The sequence below is a fragment of the Miniopterus schreibersii genome (assembly GCF_964146895.1).
Source record: "Miniopterus schreibersii genome assembly, chromosome: 12".
NCBI lineage: Eukaryota > Metazoa > Chordata > Mammalia > Chiroptera > Miniopteridae > Miniopterus > Miniopterus schreibersii.
In genome coordinates, this window is record NC_138112.1 from 71,091,688 (window position 1) to 71,118,677 (window position 26,990).

Genomic DNA, 26,990 nt, shown 5'->3' on the forward strand with positions numbered 1-26,990 from the left:
CCAACCAGGGACTGAACCCACAACCTGGGCATGTGCCCAGACCGGGTGTTGAACCAGCAACCTTTTGATGCACAGATGACACCCAACCAATTTAGCCACACTGGCCAGGGCTCTCTTGATTCTTGACACTGCTGCCCTTGAATTTGAAGCCGGCCTCCAAAGGATAGGGGCAGGGAGCAGCCATCCTGTAGGGGGTGCTGTTGAGCAGCAGGGCCTTCCTGTAGATGGTGGCAGCGCCTCACTAGCACCCTCCTGCCTGCTTGCCAGTTAGCAGCACTAGCCACTCATGTTGCCCATTAGATTCGCTGTGAGCCCTCGTTCCTGTAAGCAGTCCTTTCTTGGTTCGAGTTCTCTGTGCTGCGCCAGGAAATACTTAGACATCAGTCTTCCCTCCACTGGAGCATCGGTTGAGTCCTGAAGTTATCCGCTTAACCTAGTGTGAACCCCTATGCTGCATATTGCTTCACCCCCACAATAAAGCATGATAGTGGAGAATGTCAATTACCAAGGTGATTTTTTGTATCTGTTGAAATAACTTTAAGGCAAAGAGTCCCCTAAATATGTATTTGTACATAACCTAATAAACTTGGAGCTTCAGGCTACTGACTTAAGAGTAGTTAGGCTTAGGTGTCTGGAAATAGATCCCTTCTCAGGAAACCTGACTCCAGCATTATGGCTGTTCTGGGAGAAGTTTCTGAGTTTGTTGTGGTTTGACGGACTGCTGATGTGCACGTGAAGTCACCCCAGAACTGCCTGTGTAGCGCAGCTCTCTCCAGGGTCATTCCCATGGACTTGACCCACTTTATGTTACCCTCTGAAAGCAGGAAAGGATCCACTCTTTCCTGATGGGCGTGCTTTCATCAAACTGTCGTGCATGTTTAAAACCAATCATGGGTCATTTTAAAAATAAGAAATAGGCTCTAAAGCATTTTTTCCTTTTTCATTGAGAATACAAATCCAGGTTACTTTAGGTCAGAGCTCTTTTTATGTGAATGAGAACTTCAGGTTCTTGTTCACATTTGAAGTTAGATCTCATGTTGGTCAAGTCCTGAGTATAGAGAGGTCATTAAACAGGGTTTCCTGAGCATGTCTCCTGTGCGGCCATGCTTGGTTCAGGGAGTGTCCCCCAGCTTTTGTGCCCCTGCCTGTTTGTTTTGCCTCCCGCCCCTCTGGATTCCTCACCTCTGGTGTCTGACTCTTCCTCCTCCTAATTCTGCCTAACAGAGATGTGGAGGGAGAGGAGGTCTGCCTCCAGCCTCCCTCCACTGCTCCTTCCAGGCAGACTTGTCTAGAGGCAGGCAGGTCAGGCCAAGTGGTCCAGGAGTGTCTGTTGCTCAGGAGGCACCACCAAAGAGATTTGCTTACTAAAGCAGTGGGCTCCCTTCTCAGTGACTTAAACAGTCCCTGGCTTTGTCTAGGATGACAGTTCTGGGCAGCATGATTGTTCTGTTTTTGTTTTTTAATAATTAAAAGATTTTAATAGTTACACAGCCATATGGTGCTCTCCAGGTTTGGACTTCTCAGAGTTCAAAACACTTTTTATGTAGCTGTAAATAGAGTACAGTAGCAGTCTTCACTTACATGGGTTTAGTACGCTGTGGTGGCTTTAGTAGTGAAAATTGGGTTTGAAACCTGAAGTTCTTTGCTAGTTTATATCTTCTTAGAAGCTATAATAGAGTTAGCATTAATGGAGACTGGGTTTGTTCTTTTTTTTTCCCCTCTGTATTGTCAGCACAGAGGTTAACTGCCTGTCAGTTGCTATTGTATCTCCATAGATAGACAGACAGATAGATACAAATATGTGTGTACCTATGTATGTGTATTTATATATGTATATTTATACAGTCAGCCCTCTATATCACGGGTTCTGCATTGGTGGATTCAACCAACCACTGATAGAGATATTGAGGGAAAAATGTCCTGCTGTTGCGACATAGCTAGGCTTCCAGGGGTCTGTACTGAACGTGGACAGACTCTCTTAGGTGTCATAAGTAACTTGGAGATGAGCTGAAGTGTACAGGAGGGTGTACACTCTACACGTTCCATAAGGGGCTTGAGCACCCTCATATTTTGGTATCCGAGGGGGTCTGTGACCAACCTCCTGTGGGTACTGAGGGGCGACTGTATGTACGTGCATGTGTGTATTCCCACGCACATTTATAACACATTTAGTTTTTGCATTCTGTTTATGAAGCAGTTAAGAGTATCGTGAAGCAGTTAAAGGAACACTTTTGGTAATGTTTCTTCCCTTTTACACCCAAAAGACTTAGAGTAGGATTTCTGGAAGCACAAAAAACTAAAGGAAAAAAGTGAAGCAAAACAATTGAGGGGGACCTTTTCCCTGTGTGACCAAATTTTCAGTAAACTTAGGAGCTCAGGAGGACGGCTCATCATTCTCTACCACATCTTTGAAGTTACCAAGGTTATTTTACCTTATAAAAGAACGGCTAGTTCCTTCCTCTATGATTCAATGAATCTGAATGCTGCACATCATATTTTCCAGTAGCATACCCAAGGCTCAGGCCAGCTGCCTGGAACCTGTGCCTCCCCTTCTCTTTTAGCCAGATTCCCACAGCTCAGCGCCGGTCGCCTAGTAGCATGCCTGTGCGGCTGGCCTGTGCCCCCGGGAGCTCACAGTGTCATGGCTGTGGGCAGTGAGAGTGAGCAGAGAGGCCACAGGGGGTGTCTGGAGTTAGAGAAAGGCGAGGTTTTAGGTTTCAGTGAGCTAAAGTTTTTTTCAGACTTCAGGAAAAGATGCCTTCCAAAGCCAAATATAACATGTTTTTTTCAATTATCCACAACTTGGATTATTCATGCCATAATTCCCTGCCATCAGAATGAGTAATCAGGAAGGAAGGACCAGGGACATGTCTGCAGGGTGGAATCATGGGCTCTGCTCAGAGAGGACCAAGTTGGCTATAGCCTCCCTCCTTCCGAGGGCCTCCAGAGTGATGCCTTTAGTTCAGCCGTCTGCTGCTGCTCATGTCCCTTGTATGGGACTTGCCTGCGGGAAAGAGCAGTCTCACCTGTCCACAGCTCTGTCCTCAGGGCAGCACACACATTGTTATGTCTCCACATTTATTTATTTTTTATTTTTAAAAAATATATCTTTATTGATTTCAGAGAGAGGAAAGGAGAGCAGAGAGAGAGAGACAGAAACATCAATGATGAGAGAGTCATTGATCGAGCCCACAACCCGGGCATGTGCCCTGACCGGGAATCGAACCCAGATCTCCTAGATCCTAGGTCGAGGCTCAGCCGCTGAGCCACGCCCGGCTGGGCTGTCTCCATATTTTTTGTTGGGATAGATTGAGGAGTGGTACTGGCTTATCTTCATAAATTCTTTACTCTTGACCATGGCACAGAATATATTCCCTGATTTCACTTGTTCCCTGGGCCTGCTGTTCTTTTAAATTAGAGTACCAACATTTTTGTGGAGCCCATTGGAACATTCCCCTATTTCTCACCTAAGAAAACCCAGGTGAGCTGATACTCTCTAGAAATGGTGTAGGAAACAGTGTTGTAGGGTTTTCAGAGGGGTTTCAGGTCAGCATTAAAACTCTCTGTCCTGTCTCTAAGGTAGGTAGGATAGAAGGTGCTTTTATATTCTTCCCAGCCTCTAAGACTTATTTTTTCTTATTTTTTTTTTTAAGTGTCCCAGAACGTTGTGTCTGTAGGGTCGTGGTTGTTTCTCTAGTGCTATATTGCTGTAATGGATTGGGGCGGGGGGTGCAGAGGGTGGTGGGTGGTCACCACGTGTTGGATCTTAATGAGAAGGTTGGTTGTGTCCAGAAGTAGCTGATACACCTTATAATTTCAAACTGTCACATGTCACTTAAATTACCTCTTTGAACTGGACAACCCAGTCCTCTCTCAAGATAATATGTAGGAGAGGACAGAGTGGTCATTTAACATGTATTACAGTGATATCTGCATTAGAGTGATTTGTGGGTCAAATTCCAAGCATTTCCTCTTTCAGATTATGTCTGAAATTATTTGATTTTTTTCTTAGAAAACACACCAACTTTTAAAGCCCCATGACTGTGTAAGCAAGGTGGTTTCTGGAACACAAGTGGGCAAGTAGTGTGTAGAATGTCATTAGAATCATTATATCACTGTCACTGGTCCTGGGGTTGCCAGGCCTTTTCTGATTATCAGATGCAACAAATGACGTCCAATTTTATTGACCAGTTTGGCTTCAACGATGAGAAGTTTGCAGATCAAGATGACATTGGCAAGTGAGTATGTTTTCCTGCTCCCATATTTGTTTCGTGTGCCCCTGCTGTTGGTGAGACATTTGTGATTTTCCTGGATTTTTGGAACTTGTCCGCATCCGTGAATCAGGAGGAACCCGCCCTCCCTGGTGTTCCTTTAGTTTTCAGCCTGCCCGGCCATGCAGCACCCTAAACACAGGGAGGAATTAGATTGTCTCCCACTAAGAGGCATTGCCTTTGGGCTTGACCTCTTTCACAGAGGTTTATTTTTACTAGATTTAGAAACTCAGTCATGCTTTGCCCTTTTAACTATTAGTGTTAGGTGGCATTATTTAAAGCCGGAAGCCCCTGTATTAGTTCCCTGGTGTGAGCCAGCAGTTTCCCGTACAGCACACGGTGCGGGTATATGTAACAGCAGGAGCAGCTCCACCCTCCTGTGTTCTCTTCTCTAGGTGACCAACTAGAAAGTAGAGTTGGGTTTTTTGCAAGAGCCAGGCAGTCAGACTACTCTCTCTGCAATCAGGGTAAGAGGAGCACAGCAGTGGGGATTACTGGTGCTGTAGAAAACCAGTGGATAGGAGATGTGTGCATGACCCACAGAAATGGAAACAAACCTAGCATCTGTCCTTGGGAATAAAGTGTTTAAGAGACAGGCAGTACAGCTCATTGAGAACGGAGTTTTGAATGTTGGGTGGCTGCTGTCATAGGAGACTCGCTGATGACGCTGTGAACGCTGGGTTGTTGCGATTCCTCACAATAGTTTGTTGAACTACAGCCAGGGGAAGCTGTCGTCTGTCACAGCCACATGGAGTTTAGACATGGAGAAGCTCAGAGACTTTCAGCACACCGTAACTGCCGTGCAAAAGGCCACATTGGCACCTGCGCCTCAGGCTCCACTTTCGGCTCAGGAGTGGGAGGCTGTCAACAGCCCTGAGAAGTCCAAAGGGAGTGTTGGTGTCAGAACCGCAGGGGTTCACACACCGGAACCTCCCGGCTCCCCACGTGGCATCTCAGCACATTCCTGTCTGCACTTAATATTCTAGTTAGGGCTCCACGATCTCTTTAAAATTTGTATTGGGGGCATAGAATAATGGTTGATTAGAACAGATCTTTTAAGAATGATGATAGTCCCACCTACTAAAAAATTATGTTACTAGGCTATGAATTTTTTTACTCCCTACCTTCTTTCTAATGATGCCATATTAGAGCCGAAGATTTCAGGGATGTCTGTGTATTGTATGTATGACTTTGGCTGTGCCTGGGGAAAGCTTAGTGTCTGAGAGCTTTTGTGTGTGTTTTGACTTGTTTCTTCTTTGCGAGTAACCTTTTTCCTGATTATGGAGCCATGGTTGTCCGTGGATGTTAAAAATGTTTCCTAGGACGGTTTTGAGGGTGTGTTTATTGTTTCTCAAAAGGCTTCCATTTCAGCCTTCCCATTTTATATGAGTTCCTTCATTCCAAAGGAGGGGATCATTTAATGCAAGCAGGGTGTGTGTTTTTTTAACGTATAGAGATTTTAGTGATAGTATAAATATTTTAAATTTGGGAAATTTCATGAATACTGTTTCTGTGAGTCTAGATCATTAACTATTCCAACACTTATATTTTGTTTACAGTGTTTCTTTCGATCGGGTATCAGACATCAACTTTACCCTCAATACAAATGAAAGTGTAAGTATTCAGGTTTCCTGCATGAGCAGTAAGGACAAGTGGGAGCTGGGCGTGACAGGCAGCATGTGGGTGCCGTGTGCACTGGGGCCTCTGGGGCCAGCAGCCTTCTTTTAGATGGGGGCTTTACCCACTCACGCGGCCTGCCTGCCCTGTGGTTAAGCTGCGACAGGGCTAATAAAACCAGGGTCACTTTTGATTGCAATGTAGACATTTAACTCAGAATAAAGTTTGATGCTAGCCTGCTACCTTTTATATCTGCTATACGTCAGCAGAATAGAAGTTTGGGCTAGGTCATCATCAGCCTCTCAGCCCTGGGCAGTTCTGACACCCAGTCACCCAATTCAGCAACTGATCTGTTGAATTAGTGTTGTTTGAGTGGCACAGTATTGATCTTTATGTTGATTAGTATGAGAGATCACTGTTTTATTGGCTGATGTGATAATGTAGAAAGTGCTGAACTCAGTTGGTGCTTATCACTGCTTAGCTAAACTGGAAGAGTAGAGGAAATACAACTGCTTTTCCTGTCCAACAGATAGGGGAGTGCATCTCAGGTGAGCGGGTGCTTTCACTAGATGAAAGTGAGCCCACAAAGACAGTCTCAGCTTCTTGAATGCTAGTTTTGAGTCCAGTCTTAGTGATGGAACTTGTTACTTCCACAGAGGCTGACATTAGATATTTACAATTTATTTTGGTGTATGTAATCACTGTTTTTTAAAGGAAATAGAAGAATGCAATTTACATTGTTAACTTTTGGAGAAAAATTGAGCTTTAAACTTTTGTTCTCTTTCTCCTCTTGTTTTTATTTAGGGAAACATTGCCTTGTTTGAAGCATGTTGTAAGGAAAGAATCCAGCAGTTTGATGATGGCGGCTCTGATGAGGAAGACATCTGGGAGGAGAAGCACATTGCGTTTACGCCAGAATCCCAAAGACGGTCCAGGTAAAGCAGAGTCTCTTTCAGTAGTAATAATACCCAGTGCATAAAGCAAAGATCATTAGGAGAAATCACTGTAGCCTCTTCTAACATTATATCTGGCCTAGACCAAAGCTTTTGTCATAATCAGAAATACCTGGTTAACTGCTGTGATGAGCTGGTGCCAGTACTCCCGTCTCTAGTGTGACAGGAGAATGGGCAAGTTGAGGTGACCCACCCGAACACGCGGGGAGTGCTTATGTGTAGTTCATGAAACACTGTGGCACAGCCTCGTCTCACTGGGAAACGATGCTTGGGACATAGTCATGGAGCAGTGAGTAAGTGCTCCTTCACCAGCCATAGCAGCAGCAGCTGGGGTACGTATTGTTTCTTACACAGACCGAATATTTCCCCAAGGAGGGAGAAGCTTCTAAGAGCTAATCTAACTTGGGGAGACAGACTCGTGTCAGTTGATACCCATCAGAATCAATTCAGTCTTTTTCCCCCTTACATTCTTTAAGTCACTGTTTCACAAGAACCTAAATAGACGTGCTTCTGTTTTTTGCGTGTTCGTTGTCAGAGTCTTTAGTTAAGAGAACAGCAGCTGGAGGTCTGTGTCCCGATAACAGCCTCAAAGTACATGAAGAAAAACTGATTGAACTGCAAGAAGTAGGCATATCCACAGTTGTAATCAGATTATTGATAAAACAATAGGAAGAAATCAGAAATCAGTACTACCAACCAGCCTGACCTGCTGGACGTTTGTGAAGCACTCCGCCCAACAGCAGGGCACACATTCTTTTCAAGTGCGCATGAAATAGTTATTCAGAGAGACTGTTTTTAGACCATAAAGCAAGTCTCAGTAAACAAGGTTTCAAGTCATACAGACTATGTTCTCTGACCCCAGTGGAGTTACATTAGAAATAAATACAGAGAGGGCTCTAGAAAATCTACAAATATGTGGAAGCTAAATAACTCATGAATTGAAGAAATCAGAGGGGAAATTACGCTATTTTTAATTGAAAAAAAATAAAAACAGCATGTCAGAATTTGGAGGGTGCAGTTAAACAATACTTTAAAGTATCATTTTTAGTCCTAACTGATTATTTTTAAAAAGCAGCAGCATCTCAAGTCAATAACCTCAGCTTCCACCTTAAGAAACTAGAATGCAAACCAGAAAAACAATAGAGAAGGTCATTATAATCAAAAGTTGTTCTTTGAGAAGATTAATTAAATTGTTATACCTCTAGACAGAATGATTAAGAAAAAAGAACATACACATTACTAATATTAGGAATGAGAGAGGTGACATCATGACAGACCCCCACAGATACTCACTAAAAGGATACTTACAAACAGCTCTAGGACGGTTACTCTGGCAACTAAGATAATCTTTGAAAGATACAAACTACCAAAACTCAAGCGAAAAAGATAACCTGAATAGTCCTGTGTCTGTTACAGACATTTCTGGTGAATTCTGGCAAACATTTCAGGAAGAAATTATACCAGTTCTATACAGAAGCTTCCAAAAAGTTGAAAGGAGGCCATCGTACCTGCCTCATTCTATGCTGCCACATTAGCACAGCCTGATACCAGAAGCTGGTACTACACTACATTACAAGAAAAGTGACCAATTATTCTCGTGAACATAGATGCAAAAACTCCATATATATATTTAATCTTTACCCAAGGATATGTTTGCTGATTTTAGAGAGGATGGGGGGAGAGAGAGAAAAAAACATTGATGTGAGAAATACTGACTGGTTGCCTCACATAAGCGCCCCAACTGGAAATCGAACCCACAACCTTTTGGTGTACAGGATGATGCTCCAACCAACTGAAACACACCAGCCAAAGCCAAAAAATCCTTTTAAAACTTTAGCAAATACATGCAACAGTAATATATTAGGGCCAAGTAAGGTTTATTCCAGGATACTGAGTTGGTTTGGTTTAACATTTTAAAGTCAGTAAGCATGTGGCTGAATCCAGCATCTATTTCTAAGAATTCTCAGCAAACTGGAGATAGAAGGGAATTTCTTCAACCTGATTAAAGCTTCTAGGTAAACCTACAGTTAGCATCATTCATAATGGTAAAACACCAGATGATTTCCCCTCAAGGTCAGGAATAAACTACACTCACCACTGCTTTTCACTATTGTGCTGGAGGTTCTAGCCAGTGCAGTAAGTCAAGAAAAAGAAATAAAAGGCACACCTAGGTTGGAAAGGAGAAATAAAACTATCTTTATTCGCAAATAGCATGCCTGCCAATGTAGAAAGTTAATTGGAATCTACAAAAAAACTACTTGAACAATTAAGTGTCTAGCAAGATCGCCCAGTACAAAGTCAATACAGTTGTATTTCGGTATACTGCCATAGACAGACAGTTAGAATAGAAATAACTACACAATGCCATTCGTAGTAGCACCAAAGTATTAAAAGCTTAGGGATAAACCTGGCAAGAGATGTGGAAGACCTGCACGCTGAAAATTACAAAACAGCTGAGAGACACCAAGACTTGATAAAGGATGTGTGTTTATAAGTTGGAAGACTCAGTACAGTTAAGAATCCAGTTCTACCCAGATTGGTCTAGATTCAGTGCAACCCCAAACAAAATCATAAGTTTTTGTTAGCTGTTGACAAGTTGATTCTTAAATTCATGTGAAAATACAAAGGACTTGGAATAGCCCAAACAGCTTTCATACAGGACAGAATTGGAGGCCAGCATAACCTGAGCTCAAGTAATTAAGACAGTGTGACTGCCAGGACAGGGACTAGATTGGGGGACAGAATGGAGCCCATAAATAGGTACATTAACAACTGATTTTTGGTGAAGATGGTAAAACAATTCGGTGGAGCAAGGATAGACTTTGGAATAAATAGTGCTGGAACAGTTGCGTATGTGCATGCAAAAAAATCAGCTCAGTGCATACCTCTTACCACACATACACAGGAACTCAAAATGGGTCATAGACCTAGATGTAAAACTATAAAACTTATGCTAGAAACCCGTCATAACCTTGGGTTAAGCAAAGATTTTTTTAAATTTTATTTTTAATATGTCTTGATTTCAGAGAGAGATGGAAACATCAGTGATGAGAGTCATTGATTGGCTGCCTCCTGCACGTCCCCTGCTGGGGGTCATGCCCACACCCCAGGCATGTGCCCTGACCAGGAATTGAACTGAGGTTTGCTGGATCATAGGCCTATGCTCAACCACTGAGCCACACAGGGCAAGATTTGTAAGATAAAATACCAAAAACACTATACATAAAAAAAATTTTAGTGAGTTTAAATTTATCAAAATTATACACTTCTACCCTTCAAAGTACACTATTAAGAGAATGAAAGGCCAGAGCATATGCTAGGAGGAAACATGGCGAGTCACATGTCTGGTAAAGGACTTGTAGGAGAGGCTGTGGAGAACTCTCAGAACTATCATGAGAAAGACGACAGTAACCCAGTTTTCACGCTCACTGAAGATGAGAAAAATCTTCAGAAAAGCAGCAGGGAGAAGGAGTTCAGTATCCTTGGTCATTAGGAATAGGCAGGTTGGCACCACCACTAGCCACCTCTGCATACCTGTTGGAAGGCAGCCTTAGGTCTTGGTCTAGATCTTTGAGTAAAGGATTAGGCAGTGTGCTCACAGAGCAGAGTCCTGATGAAATGACATTAGACAGGCAAGTTCCAGTTAAGTGCCAGGCTCTTTTCTGTTGTCAGGTGACCTGTAGAATTTTCTGGGTTTAGCTGGTGGCCCATACGCAGCATTAACTATTCCGGTCCCTTTTTTCTTAGCTCGGGGAGTACAGACAGTGAGGAAAGCACAGACTCTGAGGAAGAAGACGGAACCAAACAAGACTTGTTTGACTCCAGTAGCGCCAACACGGAGGACAAGATGGAGGTGGACCTCAGCGAGCGTGAGTTGCCTTGCTCTCCCATGTGTGCTGCTTTGTGTTGGGACAGTCCTTAAAACATGTTGTCTTTTGATGGGGCCTGAGGGAAGGAGCAGGTCACACCTCTGATGGTGGCTCCTCTTCTCCTCTCTGTGTGGAAACCCTGTGTGAGCCTGCCTAGGGGACAGGGCACACTGTGACCTCTGGGTGCTGGTGCCAAGGGGGAGACCCTGCAGCTGTGGCAAGATGAGGCGGTGTTGTGATTCATAGAATCATGAATGCACTGAGCCAGAGGAAACACCTTAAAGCTTAAACAGATTTAAATGGGCTTTTCAGAGTTTATTTGTAATCCTGCAACCCTGAAACTCCCTTATTTATGTCCTGCTACTTGATGAGAAGACTTGCATTAGCTGGCCTGTTAAAAATACTGTTAACCTTCTAAGCGTTTCACGTGAGATTTCCAAGCATTCAGTATCATCCCTTGGTGTCAGTGCAGCCCTGCCCACTCATACAGACTGAGGGGCAGGAAGCACAGAGCAGACCCCAATTCAGCACCTACGATGTGCAGGCCCTCACTGCATCCTCAGTGAAACTCAGTGAGTGGGGTCCCTGCCGGAATTAAACATATGAGGAAACCTAGGTTGGGGAAGTGAAAGAACTTGCCCAAAGTCACAGGAAGGTCTTTAGAACTGGACTTCTCTGTTGTACACAGGTACTTCTCAGTCTTTTTTCTCAAGGATAATCTTCCAAATGGCTGGCAAATTCCCTAGGCTAGCATCCTTCCATACAGCCTGGAGTCCCCAGTGTGATAGGAAATAGCCCCGAGAGAGAGCAGGGGTTTCCACACCCAGTTGTGTCCAGTGAGGATTGGGGAGTCAGCATAAGTGCTGGGAAGGGGAAGCTTGGGGTGCACTGAGCACAAATTACAGGCCTCATGTCAGCTGAAGGGACACATCTCTGAGGAGGTGACATTTAAACAGACTTGCAAGTCAGATCCAAACTTGGCAGGCAGGTGTCATCGTGAGAGGCACTGCAGACAGGAATCAGATGCTCCATGCAGATCCCGCCATCCCTACCTCCCACCTCTGAAATCAGCCCATGTCTGTAGGAGTTAGAAAATAGACAACAAAACCTCTCTCTGCTCTCACAGCTTCACTTCTGACACCAGCTGGTGGGCTTTTCCCACTCAGACCAAGGCTCCAATGCCAGCTGGGGCCCTGCAGTTCCATTCAGATACTGTCCACCTGGAGTTGGCTGGGCTTTCATAGGGGAAGGGCTTGCTTCTACAGCCCTCCCCCACTTCAGATGCCAATCAGAAGGCTGGGCCTCCGGTACTTCCAGCCAGCCTGCTGTAAATCAGGAGTTTCATGACCTCTTGGGCTCCATTATTTGCTAAAACAGCTCACAGAACTCACAAGAGCCCTTGACTACTGTTACCAGCTTATCACCAAGGCTATTTTAAAGGATGCACACGGACAGCCAATGAAGAGATGAATAAGACAGTCTGGAAGGGCCCTGAGCACAGGAGCTTCTGGCCCCGTGCAGTTTGTCAGGGCTCACCCAGGAGCTCTGACCCTATACCTGGGGTTTTTATAGGGGCTCCATGAAGTAGGCATAACTGATTAAATCATGGCCGCTAATGATGAGCTCAACTTCCAGCCCCTCTTCCCTCCTACAAGGTTGGTTTCCCTGGCAACCAGCCCCCTCCTCAGGTGGTCCAGGAGCCCCCACCCACCAGTCAGCTCATTTCAGAGATTGGAGTGGGGGAGGGGGACCAAATACATTGCTTATTGCATCCCAGGAATCCTTCCTGGTGTCCCTGCTAACTATAGGAGATTAGCCACAGGAGGCTGGCCACGGGAGACTGCTGGGAGTCCCTTAAGGGCTGAAGTAGGCCAGTTGCAGACAGGGAAGCGTTAAGGTTGTTTCCCATTTACTGCAGTTGAATTAGCAACATATTCTTTTACTTTTAACAAACGTTTTATTTTAGAATAATTTTAGATTTACAGAAAAGTTGCAAAGATTTTCCAGGGAGTAGCTTCCTTCACCCACCTTCCTTCCCAATGTTAATATGACCTTGGGAAATTTGATAAAACTAAGACGTTAACGTTAGTATATTCTTTCATGGGTAGCTTTGCATCTTTGTGTGATATTCTACTGGGGAAAAAATCTTAGGGGAATTGCTAAGGATCAGAGGGCACTGCAGTGTGTGATAGGACGGATACTGTAAGGCTGCCCTCCAGGTGATAGTGCTCTCTGCTCCTACCCAGTGATTGTGGGAGAAGGGATACCTTTTTCCCACACCCCCATCTTTTTCAGTCATTGTGAATCTGTTTTTGAAAAATACCTTGTGTTATATTAACTACTGAAGTGTCCTCAAAGTGAAATTCCTCCCCTCTTTAGCACCCAACTGGTCAGCCAACTTTGATGTCCCCATGGAGACAACCCACGGTGCTCCCTTAGACTCCGTGGGCTCTGATGTCTGGAGCACAGAGGAGCCGATGCCAGCGAAAGAGACGGGCTGGGCCTCTTTCTCAGAGTTCACGTCCTCCCTGAGGTGAGCATGCGCGCCAGCTCTCCACACCTTTCCACAGGAGAACGGGTGGTGTGTGCTTGCCGTTGGCACCGTTTGTCACCCTGACTTACTCCCAAGTCCCTTAAACAAGACTGAAAATCAGCATGGGGGAGATATTGACACAGCTCCGAGGTACCAGAACAACAGTCTCCACCCTCCTTCCTTTCACCAAGGGTGAGCTGAGGGAGAGAGGAGTAGGTCCTACACCTGCAGCCTGGGAAGACCTGGCCCCAGGGAGCTAGTGGAAGGGCTGCTGATGAAGATGGCATCTCCCAGGCCTGCTGTGGCCCCCCCCCAGCTGTCAGGACAGGACTGAGGAGAGAGTCATGAGAAGCTAGGGATCTGACAGAACCTCCTGTGTCTTGAGTTTAATACTGTGGACTTATCTCCCACATGTAGCTCATCTAGTACTATAAGTTACTGGGTGTGGCATGTAGGCTGTCAGTCTTACTTTTATTCTCGATGACAGCAACCGCCCATTTCGTAATTTTCCTGAACAGTATTGTCGGCATTTGAGTATTCACCATGGATTTTGCATCTCTTTAGACTTAGTTTGATTTGCAGAATGTTTTATTTTTTCTATGAAAAGATGAGTGAGCAGTTACCATCTTAGACAAACCAAAGAGTAGGCTAAAACCCACGTTGCTTTATAGCAACTCTAATAGTAGCAGTAAGCAAGCTGCTCTTCAGAAATAAATAAGATTGGTGGAAAATGTCTCCAAAATATGAATTATTTCACCATCTTGACTCTAGTCATGTTTCCACCTTTTGCTTTTCTCTCTTTTTCTAACTGGACCATACCAGCCCTTGGTTACCTGAGAACGTTGTTGAAGCGGCTTGCTTCCCTTCCTCCTGTACACAGCTCGAGTTTTCTTGGTCAGTGTTCTAAGAGGGCCGGGCCCTCCGGCAGTTTGGCTCTCCATAAGTCAGGGCTTTTGTAGACTGACACGGAGATGCTCTTGATACTGCGCAGTGTGTGCCGTTGTCCCTGCCCTGGGAGCTGTGATTGTGGGGAAGTGAGAGGCTGGGGCTGCTAGGAACCTGGGAGAAGTCCTTGCTTTCTGCCCTGCTGAGAACGGATGTTTGCGTCCCACACGTAGATCTGAGTGTCCTGGGGGTCTGTAACCAACTGCTGGTGCCTTCCCAGCGAAGCAGAACTGATTTTCAAAGGTTTTCTTGTGAATAATGGTAATGGGGGGCTATTACCCACTGCTAACCTATGAATTTTCTCTTTTCTAAAAGTACAAAAGAATCTTTGAGGAGTAATTCTCCAGTGGAAATGGAAACTAGCACTGAACCGATGGACCCTCTGACTCCCAGTGTTGCCGCACTGGCCGTGCAGCCCGAAGGTGGGTGCAGAGAGCCAGGGCACGGCCCGCAGGCCATCACTTTGTGGTTGTTCAGGCTTTAATGGCGCTTAACTTTTCTAGATCTGAAAAGGTATCTTTATCCATGTAGCAGGTTTATAAAACCACACTTGACTGTCCACTCTCAGGCTCAAGAGCTCAAAGGAGCCAGGAAAATGGTGGGTCTCATGTCCACAGGGCAGCTGGAGAAAAGACATCGTGCGTTTGCTCTGGAACCATAGCATGTCGATCCTAGAGGGAGTAAGGACCCTGAGCACTCAGCCACTCAGTCCCGTAATGTGCAGAAAAGGAGACAGGCCCCAAAAGGTGGAAGGTCTCAGCCTGTAGTCCCTGGAGGAATAGGACCTGAATTAATGTGCCTTCCAAGCCCAGTCAGCACCCTGTTCTTTGTCCCTTGGGATTTACTTTGCAGGAGCATGTGTGTGTCTGGGTGTGTCTCAGGCTGTGAGGCTATTTCCCTCTCGCCTTCATGAACAGAGAGAATGGTCGGGGTACCCCTGGGTTGTCCTGGTATTCAAAATGTGCACGTCGTTTCTAGCGTGGGCCCTGAACTGTTTTCAGCATGAAGGACAGGACTTTGGGAGGTGGGGGAGAGGGAGGAGGTTGGTGAAGGGGATGTGAGGGGAAATCTGTAGCATGTGGAGGGAACAAAGAAGTCAGTCCTTAGAGAAAGCGGTGAGGATACAGTAGAGGGCACAGGGATCAAGGGGCAGGGAAAGTAATAAAACCAGTACTAATATTGGTTTCATTGTCATTCTATTAAACATTTTGTATACATGACCTCACTTTGTCCCTCAACAGTTCTATGGGTGGGTTCAGTTATTCCCCATGTTGTGGTTAAGAACTTCAGGTACGGCCCAGCTGGTGTGATTCAGCAGTTGAGCATCAACCTAATCCAAGAGATTGCAGGAGATTGGGTTCGATTCCTGGTCAGCGCACATGCCTGGGTTTCAGGCTCGATGGCCAGTTAGGGGCATGCAGGAGGCAGCTGATCAATGACTCTCTTCATTGATGCTTTTATCTGTCTATCCCCCTCTCCCTTCCTCTCTCTGAAATCAATAAAGATTTTTTTTAAAAAAGAAAAAAAAAAGCTTCACGAACAAGTGAGGTGCCTTACCCAGGGTTATATAGCTAGTCAGTGGTGAGGCTGGGCTTAGAATTCAGGAAATCTGACTATAGAGCCCAAGCTTATAACCAGTAGACCAGATGGCTCCCTATTACACAAAAAAGAAATCATCCACAAGGAACCACAGTAAGGAATTTGAAAAAAAGGATAGGACCCTAGTGGGACAACTGAAAGAGATGAGGACAGGCCGTGGCAGCACTGTGAGTGTGTCCTGTGGGTGGAAGTAGGGGAGGTAGAATCCATCCTGCCTCCTCTGCCCTGAGCTGTGGGCTGGAGAGCATTAGGAACAGCAGGGTCTGCTGGGGAAAGTTGGGTGTGTAGGCAGACACAGCTTGGAGGGCTGCGAGGACTCGCTGGTCCTGTGCTGAAGTAAACCCATGGAACGTTTCTCCAGCGGGCATTGTGAAGAGGCCGGTGCCCATCCAGAATTGGCCCACGCCACAACAGGCAAACCATCACACTCTTCTTTGGGTGGAGATGTCACATTGGTTGGACAGATCTGCAAAGAAGAGGGGTGACAGTTCTTGTTTGGTTTTGGTGTGGGTGACCATCAGCTGTGTGTTGTGTGTTTGTTTGTTCAGTGCCAGGCAGTGTGGCCATGGAAGCCAGCTCTGACGGAGAGGAAGATGCAGAAAGTACAGGCAAGGTAACTGAGACGGTGATGAATGGCGGCATGAAGGAAACTCTCAGCCTCACTGTAGATGCCAAGACAGAAACTGCGGTCTTCAAAAGGTAACCGGGGGTGAGATCGTACTGGCAGCTTCAGGTTGTTGGGAGGATGATGGGGAGAAACCTCAAATATTAATGTCTTTAATTTGATTCAAATGTGTGTTCAGACCTTAGCCTACTGTCTAATATCTCCGGTAAACTCAGTAAATTTAAGAGATGAAAAGTTTGGATTCCTGGGGGGGAAAAAAACGTTTGGGTCCCTAAGTGTCTCTGCCTGTTCCCTGTAGTTTAAGTCTAGCAGATTCAAAATACATGAGTATAAAGAATTGGCAGATTTTTAGTCATAGTAGAAATTGACTTGTATACAAGCTACAAAGCTCAGCCCATCACAACCAAATATCACACTGATCATTTTTTCAAACATCATGCAGTCCTTAGAATTCAGTAGCAAAATGATGATAGCTTTAAAAAAAAAGAGTATGAAAAAACTTATATAAACTTGCAGGCTGCAGTTAAAACAGTGCTTAGAGCTTTGGTCTCCATGTTATGCAGAGCATTTCAACTCACAGGAGGGGATACTCCCCAACCCATTGTGAGGTCACGGCAAAACAGACGGCATGAAAGGGGGAAATGAATGGTAGGCTAATTTCATGCGTGGGCATATATGCACAAAACTTAGAAGCTAGCACACCAAATCCAGCCATGTTTTAAGTCATGTAAGGATATATCTCATGAATGTGAGGATGTTGTGACATTGTAAATATCATTAAGGTAATTCACAGAGAGAAAATGATAAAAACCACTTGGACCTTCAGTAGATAGAGAAAAGCATTTGATAAAAATCAAAATAATTCATGACTTTTTAGCAGCCTAGGCATAGAAAACGGCTACCTGAAACTGATAATGGTGTCCACTAAGAATCCACAGCAGGACTTTATCTTAACAGGGAGCCTTAGACAGACCCCCTTCAAAGGCATGGCCCAGACAATTGGACCTGCAGTTACTGCTGCTCTTGAGCACCGTGCTGATGGTCTTAGCAAAAGGAGCATAAAATAAAAATAAAGGAATAAGGATTTGAAAGAAATAAAATTATTGTTTGTAGATTATGACAAGTAATTGAATCTATAGACAAGTATTAGAACTGCTAGCCAAATTTACTAGATACACAAATTAGTTGCATGCTGTGTCCCAATACATGATGTCCTACAGGTGTCCCCCCTTTTTAATTAAAATTTAAACGTGTCCTATAAGATAACTAAGATTGAAAGATACAATAAAGGTCTCACTAAATAGGGAGATATGCCATGTTTGTTAATGGGAAGATATCTCTGGAGTTTTGTTTAAAATTAATCTAGAAAAGGAATGTGTTTCTCATCAAAATCCCAGTGGAGTTTTTCATGGAAAATGAGAGATTGATTGTGAGATTTATAAAGAAGGCCAAAGAGAGCCAAGAACAACCAAGATCATTTTGAAGAATAAAGTGAGGAGGCTTCACCAGATGAGGTATCAATGCTTCTTATTAAATCTGTTATTGAGATGATGCGGCATTGGCCCAGAGTTACCTACACATTGACCCTCTACACTTAAATGGACCTGATACATGTTAGAGTGAATGACATTACAGTTCAGCAAGAAAAAATGGACTAATGATAATAATGATCCATTTTGGAGAAAAAAGATAACATAAACATGAAAGGTACACCTACAGCTTTCAGAAGACAGCATGAGAGGGTATCTTTAGCTTTGGAGGTAAAGGACTTTATAACTAAAAAAAAAAAAGCCAAGCCATAAAGGGAAAGATGGGATAAATTGGAAAGACAAGCCATACCCAGCAAAGAAATAGTAGTAGGATAAAGGAAGAACCTAATATCAGTAAAAAAGAGAGAAGCAGTCTGTTTAAGTGGACAAGGTACAAACATGCCATTACCTGTGGGGGAAGTGAAAGCATACCGACTCTGTAGCAGGGTCACAGGTTGGCGGGGTGCGGGGCAGTTACAGCAGTGACACAGCGCGGTTTCGTGCACTGGAGTCTGCTGGTTTCTGTCTTACGTTGTTACAAAAAATAGAAAACGCAAAAACTGCCTCAATCTTTATAAGGTAATGAAATCTTAATTCCAAAACCAGGTAAGGATACTTACAGAAAATGACCAACTCATGTTCCTTACAAGCAATCTAAATGCAGAAATCCTATCTATAGTATTTGCTCACTAAATCCAACAGCGTATTAAAATTAATTCATAATGATCAGAGTTTATTCCTGGAATGCAAGGTTGGTTCAACGTTAGAAAATCTGTCAGTGTGATTCACCTTCTTTTAATAGACTGAAAGAACATTATTTGATATTTCTGAAGAAAAAGAAATAGAGGTAAGGTTAGACAGGATGTGCTAAGACTTATTTGCAGATGATAATGATTGTTATCGAATAAAAGTTTAGCAAAGCTCCTGGGTAAGAGGTCACTTTTAAAAATCAATACCATTTCTGTGCATCAGCAATAAGCAACTAGGAGTATAGTAAAAGACAAAGTACCTGTCACAAGATACATCAAACTATAAATTATTTAGGAATTATGTTTACCCATATATATATAGAGAGAGAGAGAGAAAACTTGGAAGTGCCAATTAAAGAGGCCCCAGAAGATCTGGACAAGTGGAGGCCCATTTATTCTGTGATGGGCCAGCTCAGGGTTACAAATACTCCCACTTTATCAAATCCATCTTTATGTTTACTGCAGTTTCACTCAGAGTTTTAGTTGGGATTTTATTTTTTTTTATTAAAAAAAAAAATTTTTTAATATATCTTTGATTTCAGAGAGAGGAAAGAAGAGGGGGAGAGAGAGAGAGAGAGATATCAATGATGAGAGAGTCATTGATCGGCTGCTTCCTGCACGCCCCTAACAGGGGATCGAGCCTGCCAGTCATGTGCCCTGATCAGGAATCGAACCCCGAGCACCTGGATCCTAGGTTGATGCTCAACCGCTGAGCCACGCTTGGCTGGGCTTAGTTGGGATTTTAAAAGGCACTTGATAAACATACTCTGAAATATCTGGAATAATAAAAAGGCTTCCAAATTGCTTAGAGAATCGTAAGGAAGATGAAATAAGAGACTTGCCGTGGCAGATATTCAGTCATGCTGCAGAGTCACAGTAATTAAAACTGTGATATTAGCACACAAATAGGTGAGGGGCCAGTGTGATTGGGGAGAGAGCCCAGTAACAGCAGGGATGGCTTGGGGCAAATGGGGACCGGGGACCAGTGAAATCGGAGCCTCCCTGACCTCCATTCTGAAGGCAGGTCCTGGTGGGTTGAAGATCAGTGTTTGAGATGGGAGCCTATGTGTGGTGCTTTCACTTTCCACGTGCCTGGCACAGTTGTCTAAAACGGCTCCCATGTATTAACTGTTCATTTACTTCCCTTTTTAAGACCCGGAGAAGGTAAGTACTGTGGTGTCCTCCCACTCTCCAGTTGAGGACAATGAAACTGGAGTTAAGTGATGTGGCCAAAGTCTGTGGTAGTTAGAAGAAAATGCAGTGCATCTTTCTGGCCTACTGCAGAAAAGGACTTTCTTTTTAAAAACAAAACAAGAAAACATTCCAAAGCATAAACCATAATGCGAAGGGTATACTTGGATTGCATCAATGTTAAGAATTTCTGGCTGATAAACTGTAGACAAAGTTAAGAGGCAGATGGCAAATCAAGGGGGATAAAGCTTACAGTATCTAAATCAATAAGAAACTAACATTTACTATTCAATTCCTATAAACCAGTAAGGAAAAGATAGAAAGCCCAAATCAGAAAATGGGCAAAAGATATCAGTAGACAGTTTACAGACAAGGAAATCCAAAAGGGCTAAAAATCAAGAGATGCTCAGAAGGCTGTCGTCACCTGACGCCTCTCGGAGCCTGGCAGGCGTGTGTGGACAGTGCCGAGTGCTGGCGGACTCGGGGGGCTACAGCAGCCCCATCGCCCTGCTCGGGGGAATGCAGACTGGACTTCCCTGTGGATGGGAGGATGGCTGCCTTCCCACGGCTGAGAAATGCCTGCAGTCCCCTGCAGCCCTGCATGGTGGCATGTGTTGCCCTGCTGTACATAGGCGTGGAGGTGGCGGAGGGCGATTCGGTACTGGTCGCTGCCAGAAGCAGGTAGAACTGGAGTTGCACGCCTTGGGGGGCACTGTGTGTGCAGGGAGAGATGGGCCTTCCAAAGCGTGCTCATCACAGAGATGATACATGGGGGTGTACAGTTCGGTGCCAGTTATGTGACTCAAAACACATCTGAGTTGACTGCATTTTACAGGAATGAAGTACAGGGTGGGGCAAAGGAGGTTTCCAGTTGTGAGTACACAAAAGAGTGTGTTGTGTTATTAACTTACTCTTGTATTATTTTCCATATGAACAACTGGAAACCTCCTTTTGACCCATCCTGTATGTATGTAACAAGAGTAGGATGAGTAATGAACCAGGCAGGTCAGGTTGTCAGCACATCTTTAGACCTTAGTTCATTTTCCTCCTCACAAATTTCCCAGACCCACCTGAAAGCCACCCAAGAAGTCATCCTAAAATTAGGCTTTTCATAAGCAAATCCAAGACCGGGCCCAGCTCTGAGAATGCTGAACCTTCCCAAAGGGAACCTCCAGCTGCTTTTACCTCATGTTAGTGCCATCTTGATTGTGTCAAAATGGAAATCCAGACAGAATAGGTAAAAGTCTGAAATTTTAGCCCACAAACAGTTGAAAGTGCTGCTTGTCTTTCTTCACCAAGAGCCATCGAGGGGGAAAAACCTTCCGTGTTCCACTTCCCCAAGCCCTCTGACCTCACTGGGGGTTTCTGCCTTTTCTGGCCGCAGTTCTCGGCTTTCTTCCCTTAGGGTGTTTGCACTCCTGGAGAGCAGCTGAAGAAGTTCAGGCGCCGTGGAACTCTGCTCCCCTGACCTCAGCCAGCAAGCTGACAGGGTCTGTCCTATGGGCTGTTTAAATGGTGGGCTCAGCCCGAAAAGCAAAATGCTTAACTAAAGACTCGTTCCTTCAAACAGGTTCATTTGACACCTCCACCGAGTCTGCAGATTTGCTTATGCGCAGTCGTGGACATATTAGCCCCACCCCTCATTATAGGAGTGTTCTGAAACTCTTGTACATTTCTTTTCTGTTTTGCACACTTGGCGTCAGAGTGTTGAAATCCTATCGGTATGTAAATCATGGGGGCCGTTCTTATCAACACAGCTGCATCACATCGACCCTTTGAGTTTCCTCCTGCGTGATCCTTCCTCCTGTGGTTTCCCCAATCACTGTCCGTGCCCGTCTCCCTCACCTGCGCATGCTCAGCCCCAGGGCTTGACTCCATGGCAGTCATGACTCCAGAACCATTGCATGTGCCCTAGTCCTCCACTGGGCGCTGGCACCTCAGGGCTCTAATGCTGCCTCTCCTCCTCTTTCCCACAGCGAGGAAGGAAAACTGTCTACCTCTCAAGATGCTGCTTGCAAAGGTGTGGAGGAGAGCCCCGAGCCGGCCCAGGCGAAATCTGCGGCCCCCCGGCCCCCCAGCAGTAGTTCCGAGCAGAGGTAACACCCACTTCCTAGGCCCTGCCCTGGCCACTGCTGTTGTCTCCTGGGTGCTGGGGGGGACGTTGGCACCTGGGAGTGGGCTGGGTGGGGGGAGTCATTACAATGGTCCTGGAGCATCAGTGACAGAGTACCATTTTCTCAGGCCTTATGGAATCAGGGTGACTGAGCGCAGAACTTAGAAATAACAGTTTGTCTCCTTACCCCAGAAGCCAAAGGCGGACTGTTTTTGGAGATACAGTAACATCACTGGCTCTTTACAAAATTTCAGGAACAGAAGGGTCTCATGCTGGCATTACACACACAGGTTTTTGGGGTTTTTTGATGAGGCGCTAAGTTGAGACTGCCTGAGCCCCGTCCAGGATTGGATTCCATTGGTCATGACAGCCACTGGCCCTGTAGAGTCATGCAGCCACCAGGCAGGAACGGCTCCTGGTGCCCGTTTTCCCATGGATGTGCCCATGTGACATGCATGGAGAACCTTCCTGGAGACCCTTTTGTATGTGGAGCTAAATATTCTCCACTCTGATGATTGCATTTGGTTTAGTTTTTGCAAAATATTTATCTCCAAGTGTGGAAATCCCACTACCAGATTTTCTTTCTGGGCACCTTTTGCTTAGGCTGAGCCAGGGTCTGAAGGGATAGGCCAGGCCAGAGTCCCGGTGCGACCACACAGCCTCAAGGGCTGATCAAGAGTGGCCTGGAGCTCCTGCCAGAGGATGAAGACTTGTCCTGGGACCACAGAGACTTTGCTCAGCACTTCCCAGAGTTAACTTCTCTGATTAAATATTTCTAAGTCTGAATATTCCTTCCCTAAGGAATAAAGTAACCTTTAAGGTCATTTCAGAGAAGTTAGACTTTCCCCCTTGCCAACCCTCCCTCCCCAATTTTCTAGGCGTTTTAGGGTTAGCATAACCAGCGGGGCCAGCAGGGGGCGCACTCTGTCCACTGATCTGCAAACAACCTTAGTGTAGCAAGCTCTGCCTTTGTTTCTCTCATGAAAATTACAGCCAGAATGAATGTGATTTTAAAAATACATATATTCTGTTTATAAAACAATGAGAACTGTTTTGGCATGTTGGCTTTACTGCAGGCTTTGGGAGGAAGAGGCAGGTTGATGCTCCAGCTGTGGGGAATCCAGCCCCAGCTGTGCTTCTAAGGGTTTGGGCAAGTCACTTTTTTTTGCCTGGGTTTTCGTGTATGTTTTTTATAAAGCCCCTTCATAGGTCTGATTCCTAATCAGTTGTCATGCGTCTGGTTTCTACTTACAAGTTTCCTTTATTTTGAGACCTGCCTAGAAGGCAGGATAATCCAGTCTGTCCCAGTTGGATAGTTGCTTCGGGAGTCTGGTTGTGGCTCCTCTGACCTGAGAGGCACGAGCTGTGGGCATGTTTCCCTGGCTCTCGGGGGTGCAGACTTCTTTGCTTCTGTTTGCTTCGGGAAACCCACGTGCTCCTCCCTGCTGAGGGCCACCTGGTATGAAGAGCCCCGCCTCCCACCTGCAGGGCTGAGGTGGTGGAGGAAATGCCAGGTGAGCCAGTGGAAGAAGTGACACCCCTGTGTCCATGTGGCGTTTGTCCTTCCATCCTTTCAGCACACGGCTCAGCATGGCAACTGCTGGTCTAGGCCTGAGGAGAGAGCAGTAGCAAAACAGGCAGCATGGGGATGCGTAGAAAAGGTGCGGATGAAGAATAAATGGGAGGGTGGGGGGCAAGGCCTCTGAGAAGGTGACATTTGAGCTGCTGCCACGGCAGGGACAGGGTAAGTTTTCTGATGAGTCACACGTGTTCTTAAAGCAGTTATGGCAGTGTTGGAGACAGCGAGCCACTTAGACTTCGTGTGCAGTCTTCCCCAGTGTGGCTCCTGGCACAGCTGAACATTGACAGGCGTGCACTGTTGCCCATGAAGACTTGTGGGGCCACAGGCTTTATTTTTTTCACTCTTCGCCAGTGTGTCCAACACCTGTGTGCCCACTGGCATGCTGAGCACTTGGCACACATTGTATACTCATGAACCCTTATATGGGGATTATTGTCCCCCTTTTACAGGGGGAGAAAACTGAACTGAGAGGTTAAGAAATTAACGTAAGGTCACACAGCTTGTCAGTGGTGAAGGGAGATGTGGCCAGTTATGTCTGCTTCCAGAACTCACGGTTCCTGTGTTTCTGATACAGTGAGTGGGACCTGAGCATCAAGTATAATTAGTATGTTTATGTGTGGAGCTGGCATGTTGGCTCTGTTACAACCAGCAGGTACCTGAAAGCCTTGTTTGTAAGTTTTGATGCTAGCTTAGAGGTACTTGTGTGCTTCCCAGTTTGGCCTCTAAGCGTCCTTCTTCCCCAACTATAGGTTGTTAGGGGACGTTAGGGCAACACCATTGGAGTGCCTGACATGTTCAGGTTTTCACCTTGGCAGAAGGGCAGGCACACCTTCTGATTCTGTCCATATAGTGCCCCACCTCCTTCCTCCTCACCGTAAACCTCACATTGATTTGTGGGGGCATGTGTGCTGCATTGCACACCTTATTTTTATTGATTTGAAAGAGGCAGGCAAACGCATGGATTTGTTGTTCCACTTGTACATTCATTGGTCACTGCTTGTATGTGCCTTGACTGGGGATCGAACCCGCAACCTTGGCCCATTGGGACAAGGCTCTGACTGAGCCACCCGGCCAGGCACTCCAGGGCACATCTTTGTTTGTAGTGGGTCTTGTTGACAAGCTTTTTCTTTTGTTCCCTTTCTTAGTAGCAGACTCCTGTTTTTCAAGTTAAATTTTATGTGGATCCCAGTATATGGAAGAGATAAAAGGCTGTACTGAAGGAGGGATGAGGAAATGGCCCGAAGGCTCTGGGAACCGCAGTTTGAAAGCACTGGCCTAGCCTGGGTCTGCGCTAAGCTCTGAGCGGGATTTCCCCCCCGGAGCCTGCTCGTCTGCGGCCCTGGCTGATGCCGGGTAACTGAAGCTCCAGTGCTCTTCAGTTAGTGTTTCTGGAGCTTTAGATAAGTTCATTTACAAAGCGTTTCATTATGTAACTGAAGTGCCAGGCTTGGTGCTAGGCATGGCCCAAACAATGTTAAAGTAAACCTCATCCACCCTTGGGGAGCTAAATGAAGTTAATTTTCCATCTCACATTTCTGCCTAAGTGCCTCAGATGTTTGTCTCTTACTCCATAGGACTGACCAGCCAAGCGTGCCAGGCGACACATCCGTTAATGGCCCTGTATGATGAGTGACCTCTGCTGCTGACTGAGGACTGCAGGCTGCACCATTCAGGGCTCTGGGGCTTCAGCTGGGGCCGCTATGTGCCCCTGCTGCCCTCACTCTGCACGGGATCAGGACCAGCAACCTTTCTACTCTAGATGCTAAGACATTGTACAGAGAAATTCAGACATGTACAAATATTGCACATTGACAAATACCAAGAATTTTTGCGTATGTTTATATTGTATTGTTCTAAATAATGGGTAGCCTGTGAAATAAGATCTTGCCACCCATGTAATAATAGTGGTAATACTATAGTTAAAATGGCTGTAAGAATAGTTTTATAAAAGTGAGTACACAGAGCTATTGTATTTGAAACAACTATTTGACAATTATTAGTGTGACCAAAGTATTAGGCAGTTTTCATACCTTTTTCACCTTGTACAAAATTCTGAATTCATTTTTCTTCCAGGTTGGCAAGGAGGAAGTAGTGGGATTAAAATGCCCTCTAAGTGTTATTTCGGTTGTTCTAACTCACAAAAGTGATTTTGAATAAGAAATACTTGTTCTTTTTATAACCAGTTTTTGATTGGTAACTGTTTTCTGTATTGTTTAAAACGGATCAAAAAATGTAAGTCTCTCGGTAGAGATGAAGTATTTATTGCTGCAACTTAGCTGATGAACTGATGTTATTGTGAAGCCATATGTTCTGTTAAAGTCTCGTTTGCTTGAAATGATTATTCCTGCAGGTGAAACACTAGAATTTTTGGAGTGTACATGGCTTGTGGTTTGGTTTTGTTTTTTGTTTTTGTTTTGTTTCGGTAGTTCATCTGCCTTTTAACCCATTCACCAAAATTTACCTTGTTAACAGGCATCACCAATGAACATTTCAGAGCAATCTACATATTTAATATACCTGAATCATATTAGGAAGTCCACCGAAAAATGCTCGTGCTGCTAATGGAATTAGAGTACGTTCATTTTAAAGGCTAGTGTGTGAACCTAGAAATCAGATTCTGGCACCTAAGCATGTTAATTGTTTCCTGTGCCCTGTGAGGTTTTCACTCGTAAATTCTCAGCCAGTCTATTTTTTTTAGAACTGGTTTATGTATATATATAGTGATTATGGATACTAATTCAATGTAATTTATAATTTTCTATGTCAATATAAAAATACATCACAGCCTTCTCAAACAGCTGAAGCAATATGTTGTATATTGCGTGCCGTCTGGTGAAAGGGTTAAATGACTTCACCTCTTGCAATTTTAGATGCAAATCAGTTTTTCATTTCTGTAATAGAAAAGTATCCACCTATTTTTACATCGTTTGTTTTTCCTGACCAGTATTTAAAACCAAAAGGATATTCTGAGAAATGGCCAACACTTTTTTTTAGGACTAGCATCCCAAACAACGTGCCTAAACATTACATTGCATATGGAAATAAAAGAATCAAATGTCTGATGCCTTATTTCTTATTTACTCTTCATTTTAAGTGGTGTGGAAACTCCTCCCGAGGTTTACTGGGCAGACCAGGCACTAAGGGACAGTGGAGTCAGCAGTGTACCTGGGGCGGGCACGCGGTGCTCTTGGCCTCTGCACGCCGCCTCAGGAACCCTTTCTGTTGTGGGCGCCTCTTCCAAGACTCTCTCATACGTCCCCTCTGGCACCTGGCACCACCAGAGGACAGGGCTCCTCCCGCTTGTCTCAAGGATGTTGACTTACGTGGCACAGGACCTCGGGGACTGCCGAAGGATGGACGTGCTTTTGTCTTACCTGGTGGAGAGCTTTGCTGGCGACACCAGGGCTTGGCTCC

The 26,990-nt window shown here is 45.0% G+C and overlaps 1 protein-coding gene across 11 annotated transcripts in view; it reads left to right on the forward strand.

Annotated features, from left to right (window-relative positions):
• The window catches only part of PPP6R3 (protein phosphatase 6 regulatory subunit 3), a 99,666-nt gene extending 73,031 nt beyond the window's left edge, over positions 1–26,635 (forward strand). For 7 of the 11 annotated variants that reach the window (XM_081152792.1, XM_081152794.1, XM_081152795.1 and 4 more), the window contains 9 exons: positions 4,141–4,238; positions 5,831–5,885; positions 6,693–6,823; positions 10,589–10,710; positions 13,090–13,243; positions 14,504–14,610; positions 16,336–16,486; positions 21,858–21,977; positions 25,151–26,635. In XM_081152792.1, the coding sequence (XP_081008918.1) occupies positions 4,141–4,238; positions 5,831–5,885; positions 6,693–6,823; positions 10,589–10,710; positions 13,090–13,243; positions 14,504–14,610; positions 16,336–16,486; positions 21,858–21,977; positions 25,151–25,202 (990 nt within the window). In that variant the 3' untranslated portion in view covers positions 25,203–26,635. The remainder of the gene's footprint in view (positions 1–4,140; positions 4,239–5,830; positions 5,886–6,692; positions 6,824–10,588; positions 10,711–13,089; positions 13,244–14,503; positions 14,611–16,335; positions 16,487–21,857; positions 21,978–25,150) is intronic. The other 4 variants (XM_081152797.1, XM_081152798.1, XM_081152791.1 and 1 more) reach the window with 2 other exon arrangements.
• Positions 26,636–26,990: the final 355 nt, after the last annotated feature.